This window comes from Protomyctophum parallelum, assembly GCF_964188405.1.
Source record: "Protomyctophum parallelum genome assembly, chromosome: 15".
Classification (NCBI taxonomy): Eukaryota; Metazoa; Chordata; class Actinopteri; order Myctophiformes; family Myctophidae; genus Protomyctophum; species Protomyctophum parallelum.
In genome coordinates this window covers 15,719,129-15,729,666 of record NC_139710.1, presented here as the reverse complement: position 1 = coordinate 15,729,666, position 10,538 = coordinate 15,719,129, and the positions used below count along the sequence as shown (strand labels likewise).

At 44.0% G+C, this 10,538-nt stretch overlaps 1 protein-coding gene across 1 annotated transcript in view; it reads left to right on the top strand.

Annotated features, from left to right (window-relative positions):
* Positions 1 to 3,847: 3,847 nt before the first annotated feature.
* The window catches only part of pgm5 (phosphoglucomutase 5), a 34,421-nt gene continuing 27,730 nt past the window's right edge, over positions 3,848 to 10,538 (top strand). Inside the window, exons 1-6 of the mRNA XM_083783762.1 lie at positions 3,848 to 4,471; positions 7,038 to 7,200; positions 7,571 to 7,717; positions 8,137 to 8,262; positions 8,591 to 8,781; positions 9,196 to 9,350. Of these exons, the coding sequence (XP_083639888.1) occupies positions 4,214 to 4,471; positions 7,038 to 7,200; positions 7,571 to 7,717; positions 8,137 to 8,262; positions 8,591 to 8,781; positions 9,196 to 9,350 (1,040 nt within the window). The 5' untranslated portion in view covers positions 3,848 to 4,213. The remainder of the gene's footprint in view (positions 4,472 to 7,037; positions 7,201 to 7,570; positions 7,718 to 8,136; positions 8,263 to 8,590; positions 8,782 to 9,195; positions 9,351 to 10,538) is intronic.

Genomic DNA, 10,538 nt, shown 5'->3' with positions numbered 1-10,538 from the left:
TAGGCAATCAATTAATGCAGTTGCAACCACTATATTAATGGCAAGTATTTCATACAGTTTAAGTTTAAAAAAATCGGAACTATCCCTTTAAAGGAGTCAAGTAGGAAGGAAAAGATAGACCACCTCTCAACCTCTCAACCAAAAATGAGACAACCTCTCATTTTTGGTGGTTTGCATAATTTTACCCATGCAGTCAGGAGAGTAGAGGGCCAGCTATAGGCTACCGATTTATCAGCTTATTTTAGTGTTGCAATTTTGTCTGTCCATTTGTATTTGTGTCATCACTTCCAATTGCATTTGTTTAATCTGTATGAGTTCTCTATCCTGATTGGATCAAATTGGTATCCCGACCTGAAAATGAATTTTCTGGAGACATGGATTATCCTGTTACTGAACAAACACTGAGTCTATAGGGTCCTGACTCCTGCCCCATGAAATACTAAGTGTTATATAGCTCTATTCTGATATCATTGCTGTATACTATACAGAAATGATATCAGAATAGAGCTATCTAACACAGTTATTCCTAACCAAATAAGAAAACAACTAGGCCTACCCTACCTTCACTGATTATTTCATGGGGCAGGAGTCAGGACCCTGAATATCTCCCTGTTCCACAATTGTGACAGTGTCTGATCCAATCAATCAAGATACATTGTATGGCCAAATAGTAGCCAATTTGTCACCTAATTGTAGGCTAAAGGCTCATACATAGGCCCTCATTTATCAACCGTGCGTACGCCAAAATATGGGCGCACGCCGAAATTGCCGACATTTTCGGCATTTATCATTTCCGGCAAAGCTTGAAATTGAACTTGAGTAGGACAAATAGTCACGTCTGGTCGGGACCTGGCGTACGCTTTGTCCTTGGCTGTTTTTCTGTCTTACACAAGCGGAGCAGCCTTGTCTGAACTGCTGAGAGGCTGTCACAGGCATCTAAACATATATGTATTCACTCCTAAAATGTTTATATAAAAGGTATGTATAATGTATATGGGCTACATGTAAAAAATAAATAAATAAAAATGTTAAGGAATACATGTGTCATATGAAATTAGTAGGAGATAAAATCGCGCAATTAAAAACAATGTTGCAAGAGATGCTTAAGCCATTTAAACAGTGTTTTGCATCAGCGCATACATGCGAGGATTTGGGCTGTCTGTGCTGAAACCTGAAATATTTCCATGACGGGACGTTGGAGAGTAGGCTATAGTTTAGCAGTGCTGCAGCTCAGCTGCAGAGAGTCCCAACGTGCAGGTAGGCTATAGCCTACTGTAGCCTAATCTACAGCATGAAGGCCGATGTCTTTCTTACGGTATGTGCAATATAATAAACCCGACGCGTCGCTCGAATGCCAAATGTACCGTGCCAGGCTCCCAGCGCAAGTGGGAACTGCATCGGAGATATAGGTATATTACCCAGCCAGCCCACGCTGCCCACCACCAGCCACATGAGGCTATATACTGTTTTGGCTGCACATTCATATAATGACAGTTGACAGCCCGGCCACTGCAGTGACTAACGACGTCTGCGAGGCAGTCTAAATAGACTGTCGAACGTCGGAACGTGCATGGTCAGTTGGTCACGGACGGACCACTGTGATAGAGAGAGACAGACAGACAGACAGACAGGACAGGAGGAGCAGCTGCAAAACAGCAGCGTGTCACGTGTGTGTGCCTATTTGTTATTTAATTATGGTTCACAGGTTCAGGTTTTCGTTCACTAATATATCTTGTTGTATATTAAATTAAAAATACTTTAATAATTTAATATACAACTAACAACACACAGTGAAAGTTGCAAATGGCGATATGTGCGTGCGTGCGTGCGGGGGGTGAGGCGGGCAGCAAGGGAAGCGAAGCGAGAGGAGAAACAGACAGCTTTATTTTAATGTGTCATGTAGATGCGTGCGTGCATGACAGCAAGGCAAGCGAGGTGAGAGTGAAACAGACAGGGTAGGCCTACAACTTTATTTAATTCATGCAGGTGTTCGTTCTTTATTTGTTTAACAACACACCAGTTAGTTGGGCTTGCAAGTTGCGTGTGCGTGCTGTGCGTGTGTATGAGAGAGGGGGGTGAGGCGGGCAGCAAGGCACGGGAGAAACCTATTTTTTCATGTAACCATGGTTTCAGGAAACGTATTGCCGTTGTTCATGTCGCAAAAACGAGGGCGAGGCTTGATTTCTTAGGGCGTGCCAGATCAAATTCAGCCGTGACATTTATTAACGTGAGAACAAAATAAAGGAAGGATCAGCTGTTTGCGATCACTTTATAAATGCCGTGGCGACGTGGGTGTACTACGAAACCTGCACTCGAATCTGTGGCAGATTTTACACCCGATTGATAAATGAGGGCCATAGTCTGGATTTACGGTGGTGGGGTGACCACCGAACTACAATATGACGTCACGAGCCGCGGTGAAGAGCAAAACCACCACCACCGCTCCAGCCCTTCTCTCTGTTTTTACTCACCACCGCTCAACGTTATTTCAGCTCCGGTGGTCAGCTCACCACCGGAGCGGTGGTCACCTTACCACCGAAAATCCAGACTATGAATAGGCCTTAACTGTCAATATAGGAGAGTCTTCCTTTGAGGGAAGGCCAACAATAAAGCCTGGATCTCTCTTCATTCTTTCACCCAAGATGCCACTCACTGCAGATATATTAGCCCAACGTGTTTAAATCAATTTACAAGGTCAAAGGTATTAATGCTAATGTTCCAATGTCTTTTTAACACTCGTTCTCGTGTGGCGGTGGCCTATTCAGAGGCGAGGTGAGGCCTGCCAGTGTCATTTAGCATCATGTAAGTTGAAAGTGTCAGCTTTAACAAAAAAAGTGTGAAATGTTTAATTGCAAAACAAATAATAACAATTACCGATGTTGTAGGAATTATCAGATGAATAAGGTAAACATATAAATATCACATACAGCAAGTGTTTTTAATTAAGGCGTTATTAAATCCTCTGTGCACTGAGTTTGTGCTTCTTTGGGTCGTCATCATCAGTTATGATGTGCTTCCACAGCAGAATTTATAAATCAACCATAAATAATGATATGATGATATATTGTAGGAAATGTACATCATGCATGCATAACAATTTACTACTAGGTCTACTAAAACTTTTGTTCTTCGAACGCGCCTCAAGGTGGCACTGTTGACCACGTTTATGAACGGGATGCTTCAACGCTTGCCTACATTGATTTCATTTTGACTGTCTTTTGTTTTGTTATTTATTATGTTCTCAATGCCTTAAGGTGCTCTACAAATAAAATGTAGGCTACTAGCTTACTAATGAGTCTGTCAAATGTGTCAATCAGCTTGATGTTTGGGTTGTCGGTGTAATTTCGGATGAAATTGCTTTGTCCTCCTAAAACATAAATAATTTGAGCATATTTAGGCTATAAATGCACACAGTAAAATACAATAGCCAAGCAAATGATATGCCAAGGTAGCCCTGAAACATGTCATGTTGTGAATGCCAAGGTAGCTTTTGATGGTAATAGTTAGTTTAATTAGCCCCGATTAGCCCTAATTAAGTTGACATTTCCTCAAACAGAACTACGTGGCACGTGCGTAACGTGCGTCAAAGTAACCGGCTGGCTGCTGACAATGGTCGTGACTCGTTAGCAGCATGTTATATCGGTGTTGCGTAGCGGGTCTAGTGTGGACAGACATAAGAAGTGTCCGGTTGCAGACCGGGCAGACACAATCCTCTCTTCAATCCAAATTATGGTCTATTTTAGTCCTGAGGCGCAGGCAGCTGATTGTGGGGACTGTTGGCCCTCCCTGGGTTTCTAGCAGGCAGGCGGCTGTCCGTGTGGAGCGTCAAAGAGGGAGTTGTCAAGCAGAAGAGGAGAGTTCACATGCACTCACTTTAGCCTACTTCCAATCCAAGAAGACGCACACAAACGCACACAAGCATCATTAGCAACATCTTCCATGTGGTAGCCTACGTTATTATTTCACACTGACACTGCACGGAAACAAACAAGTTCACGAAGCAAGGAAAACCTGACGCGAGTCTATCTCTGATCCATTCCAGTCAACTCATCCCTGATCGAGAGTTTATTGGTGCGCCGTCTTTGTCGAGCGAGTCGGAACATCAAAAGAATCATCACATTGCCTCCTGCCCTGGGCTCCTAGTTAACCAGGGGCCACTTTTGTTTTGACTGAGAACTGAGGAGACTTCTCGGTTGGTTGGGTTCCGTGGAGGATGGAGACGAGTCCCATCCCCGTGGTGACGGTCCAGACGACCCCGTTCGACGACCAGCGGCCAGGTACCAATGGACTGAGGAGGAAGACAGCGGTGTTCGAGGGGAAGAAGAACTATTTACAGAACTACATCCAGAGTGTGCTGTCTTCCATTGACCTGCGGGATCGACAGGGATGTACCATGGTGGTGGGCAGCGACGGCCGTTACTTCAGCCGAGTCGCTACCGAGGTCATAGTACAGATGGCTGCTGCCAATGGGGTATGACTGACTGACAGATTGATTGATTGATTATATATTGATTGACTGACTGACTGACTGACTGACAGACTTATCTGACATATTTGTTGTTCTTATCCTAAATCAAATTAGTGTTCGCAACAGGGTCAGAAGTACAAGAGACACAATATCCATATTTCTTATCATCATACATCATCATACATCACATTCCGTGCTCAGCCAATCAAATAATCACAAAAGTCATTCCGCCAATCCTTTTTGCGTCTTCACTTTTCTGCCCTCACCTTTTAATTCAATATGTAGGCTATTCAATTCAATTAAATCTTTATTGCAGACTCAGGGGAATCCATATCACAGTATACAAGGCTACTTTGCTCAGCCAATCAAATCATCACTATGGGGTGATCAGCCAATGTCAATCACAAGAGAATGCTTATGTTCACACAAACCCGGAAAGCTGGGCATATATAGGAGGGGAAAAAATATTTCTCCAAAGACAACCTTCATAATAATAATAATAATAAAAAGATCCTAGGAAGGTGTGCTCTGCAGAGCGAATAGCCTATCAATGCCAGCCAGGCCAGGGCTGTGTAAAGCCTGATTTATACATAACTTTGTCATAGATGCTTTCTCATAACCAAAATAGCCCATCTACTATTTCTATTTTTGGGTGTGCAACGCTGTTGGAGCATAAATTAAGAATGAGTCATTAAGCATGAGTCACCTTTTGCATGTGTGGCACCCCCTAAGCCTATGGTTAGATGTGAAAGCTCTTATGGAGGTGCACTCTAGTCTCTAGACGAATCATCATGATATCACCACACAACCAAAATAATATTATAATGACAGCCACTTGAATTGGAGCAGGAGCCTGTTATTTGTTAACCTTATTTCTGGAAGAACAGGATACTAATGATGTTGCTATTGACATTAGAAATATATTATTTTGTTATAAATATCCACAGGTTGACAAACTATAGACACTTAATGGACACTTAATTTGATATTGTCATTCCACCTGGAAATGGGACTAGGGGCCCACCCAGTGGACAGTAAGGTTATGCATGTATAAAACAGGTGAGGAGATTAGGAGGATGTTTAAAAAAATTACAATGATGATGGGGTGTTCATCATGATGATACAGTATTCTATTTAACTCAGAATGTAATTAACATTAAGGATCTTTTTCTAAAACACAGGCTTCCATCCTGTGACAGGGAGTACATTTCACACCAATCAGATGCTAATGTTGAGTCAGAGGAGCAGATAAATGAGAGTGGAATGAGTTTTCACCCCTCCCTCCCTCCCTCCCTCCCTCAGCTCATGGAAAAGGGCTGCTCTCAGATCTTTGTGATGGGTTTGGACAGGTTCCAGGGGAAAATCTGAAGAGAATATAATTTGTTTTTTAGATTGGTCCATTTTTTTCTGCTGGCCCAGCCAAATGTCTCCTTCTTCCTGCCTTATCGACACTTCCATCCATCCTGCTCTACTTTCCTGCCTTACACCCCCACCCCATCCCTCCCACGCCAAGCTAGAGGCTTTAGGGATACCCTGTCATGGGGCATCACTCAACATACTGGCAAATTAACATGATTTGACCATACTGGGGAAAAAATGTTTTTTAGATGTACACTAAACAGTAAAAATGGTGTGAATAAATTGTTTAGAGATTACTATTGGACTAGGTGTCTTTCTCACACACATAGACTGACTGTTAGGTTAGGAGGATACAGTGACGTCAGGACATTGAATTCCTCTCCAATGAGGACACTGCTATTTAGAATGGCTGAGATGCTTGGGGCTGACGCATAGGCAGCTGATGTCATGAGCACTTCAAAATATGAAACGGAAGACCCACCTCCAATGGTGTGTTTAGGTAAACTCCTAGCAACACTTACTTGCTCTTTAAAGTGGGCTGTTTAATGCGCTTCTCTTCTCTAGATCAGTGGTTCCCGAGAGCCAAAAGTCCCCAGGACCAAAACTAGTGAGAATAGCCGATCCACAAGCTATTTTCTCCCTCTCTAAACAATGGATTTGTTTTTAAGGAATTCTTATTTATTTATTTTTTTGTTAATCTTTTGAAATAATAATACAAAACAAAAAAGTAGTGGCCTGGGTGCTAATCAGCCGATAGATTTATTTAAATTTGTTTTTGCTAAAATGCTTGTGTCATCCTTGAGTCCTACCTGTTATCAGACTTAGAAGATCAGACAGCTCCATATACAGTTCTAAGTTAGTTATACCCAAATCTAGGTTCCATGATGTAAATAGTAGGGCCTGGGCCACAGTGACGTTTATTTTGTGTCGGTCAAGACTCATCATCATGCTGATGCATGGGGCCTTTAAGTAAAGGGCCGTGGTCCGTCCACCCACTGTCCACCCATTGGGCAATTTTAATATTGGATAGGATGTTTATTGCTGCATACTATTTGCATTCTGTGTGAATGTACTCATGGCACAAAGGATAATGCAAAAAATAATAATCTGGGAGAAAAAGGAAAAAAGTCAAGTCAAACAAACCTTTTCGGTTTCCTGGAATGACTTAACGTTACGTTATTGCTCCTTTCCGATTTGTGGTGCTATACAGATTGGACGCCTGGTAATTGGCCACAACGGCCTCCTGTCCACCCCTGCTGTTTCCTGCATCATCAGGAAGATCAAAGCCATTGGTGGAATCATCATCACAGCCAGTCACAACCCTGGAGGCCCAGGCGGAGACTTTGGGATCAAGTTCAATGTGGCCAATGGAGGTGAGCACAGTGATGTTGTAGTGGATGGCTTCTCTCCAGCTAGAATGGATTCAGGCATAAGTTCCGGTATACTAACAGTCCGACAGTCATTAGTCCGACACCCTACCCCAAACCCTGACCGCAAGCAAGACGCAACGCATGTCGGACCAACGCATGTCGGGAGCAACGAGTGATTTGTGCATGTCAGACTTTCGGTGTGTCGAGAGTCGGATATGCTTGCGCACCCCACGGTTAACAATCATACAGTTATATTTACCTATGAAATCCAGGACTGCAAAATATCTGATAGGATGAGGCTACTGGTCATTCAATAATCTAGATGTAAGCGTCATTTCTTGACATTAACCCTTCTCTTTCCACCCACGTTCAGGCCCATCTCCAGACACGGTGATGGAGAAGATTTCTCAGGTGAGCCGAACGCTGGAGGAGTACGCCATCTGCCCTGACCTCCGCATTGACCTCTCCAGGCTAGGACGGCACGACTTTGACCTGGAGAACAAGTTCAAACCTTTCCGAGGTAGTCCGAAGTTCACTTCTGAAGCTTTGCCATTGTAACTCAGTGGCCTGTTTCACAAAACGTGTCATCTGTTAAGGTCCTTTCAGATCCAGTTGTTGCTGGATCAGCGACAGGTCTGCTCATGAGGGGCACAGGACGCGTAGCGCGAAAAAAAAGCTCACCACCACCCAGGTCAAGTCGCCCATGGGCGTGTGCACGAAACATGAAATTGCGCTTGCGTAGTCGCCCCTCAACTTCTCCGCACGTCCATAATAAACGCACGCCTCTCATTGAAAATTAATTACTAGGCACGTCAGTCACTCCCCGTCTGAAAAGGCCTTTAGATGTAGTGACAAAATACACTCATGGTCTCCCCGTTCATATAATACCCATAACTCATTGCCATCCAGGTGCAAACGTTTCTTTCTCTGTGTTTCCAGTGGAGATAGTGGACTCAGTGGAGGTGTACCTCAACCTGCTACGAACCATCTTTGACTTCAACGCCATAAAGAATCTTCTTGCCGGACCAGATCAGCTCAAAATACGCATAGACGCTATGAATGGAGGTAATGCAGTTATTTTTCAATATACTTTACTAACCACATGAACCCTAGCAGCCCTGTTCTGGGGGCAAACATTTGGCTAAAATAGCAATCTACAAGCTCACAACGTGTTGCACCGTGACAGGTTGTGAGCTTGTAGATCACTATTTTCTGAGATGTTGTGTAGAGGGGGGGAAAAGGAGGGGGCCTACCATAGACAGATGGGGGACTCCAGTCAACAAAGTACAGTACTATATATAGGGTTTATGTGATGGCTAATGCCATCATGTCTTATCAGTTCATGGTGAGCAGAAACTTGGAAGCCAACCACTCTCCATTTGTTGCATTGCAGTGATGGGCCCCTATGTGCGTAGGATCCTGTGTGACGAGCTCGGGGCCCCTGCTAACTCTGCCGATAACTGTGTCCCTATGGAAGACTTCGGTGGCCGACTTCCAGAGCCCAACCTCATGTACGCCACATCACTGGTAGACGCCATGAAAAGCGGCGACTTTGGCTTCGGAGCCGCATTCGACGCTGACGGGGTAAAGCATCCGTTTTATAGACCGTGAGATGATGAGAGAGAAATGCTCCACTTGTGGTTTGATTTGTTGGGGATATTGTTGATGATCCAGTCTGTTTTGTTTAGATTTAATACCGACAGATAGGCCTACTACCATGAAAGAGAGACCTGTTTTTCAATTGCTCAAAAAACATTGGAGCACTCCAGTTAGGAAACAGAAACACTCAAAACACTTCAGTCATAAAATAGCATATGGGACACAAATATACGGTGTCTGGGGCAATTCTGGGACAGTAGAGAAACGTTTTTTACTGATCAAGCTCCCCCACCCCCACACATGCACACACTCAGTCACACCTGGGCTAGCTGCACAATGGACTAGCTGCATTACTAGATTGGTGACAATAATATACCCGTGTTGTTGTTGCATTGGCAGGACCGGTATATGATCCTGGGAGAGAACGGCTTCTTTGTCAACCCTTCAGACTCTTTGGCCGTCATGGCTGCCAACCTGCCTGCCGTCCCCTACTTTAGACAGCTGGGCGTCAGGGGCTTCGCTAGGAGTATGGCCACCAGCACAGCACTGGACAGGTAGGACCAACACAAGGAGGCCTACACAGTGGCATTAATATCTTGAGCGTTAACCCATTTTGTCTAAAAATTTCTTCTACATCCTGACAGTTTTCTGAAAAAGCTATGTTTCTATGTCAGTCGTTCTTCAGGTTTTTCAAAAATAGCAGACCTACAAGCTCGTAGCGTGCCACTCGGTGTCGCGCTATGAGCTTTTAGATCTGCTATTTTTTAATAGCTAAAGCATAACATAATGCTAACGGGGTTCCCGCCCAAAATGGGTTAATTCAACTCTGAAAGTGTGGTATATACTATATACTGTACATAACATGCAAATAAATATAATCACTCAAACGGCTGGTACGCTGTTGGTCTCGGACTAATAGACACGTGTGCACATTATGAGGCTAGAGCAGTGGTTCTCAAACTGTGGGCCAGGACCACATATGCATATTTTTGGGGGCGGGTGTGAAATGACAACAAAATGACAATTTAAAGACCTTTTTAATAGCTACAAAAACAAACAAAAAATTCCATTACTGCTGCTGCATCAAAAGCAATCCAACAAACTATACTTAATCCGCCACCGGCAGCATTTTTATTTGTGTGTGTGTGTGTGTGTGTGTGTGTGTGTGTGTGTGTGTGTGTGTGTGCGTGCTTGCGTGCGTGCGTGCGTGCGTGCGTGCGTGTGTGTATGCGTGCGTGCCTGTGTGTGATATTTATCTGTGGGAACTGAGTTAAACTAAAACTAAAGCCTCAACTCCTACAATTCTAAATGCTTGCCAGGGGTGTCCCCAGTTCAAATATGATTATTTTGGAGTGTCCCCAGTTAAAATATGATTAGTTCGGTTGGAGGTCACGGCCTGAAAAGGTTGAGAACCATTGGCCTAATTATCGACACACATGTGCACATTATTTATTAGGCTAGAGAGGCACAGTTGTGTGGATACACATCCAGGACAGCGATAAGGGGTTTTGCCCCCTGAAGCTCTTCCTTGACCCTGAATCCACAAATACCTGCCCCAAGGCCACTCTGCAGAGAGAGGGCAGACGGACCCACCCACTATGAATAACACACACACACACACACACACACACACACACACACACACACACACACACACACACACACACACACACACACACACACACACACAAAGCCTATAAATACAGTTGTTATGTAAGGCTATAGCAGAGAGCAGTAAGTGC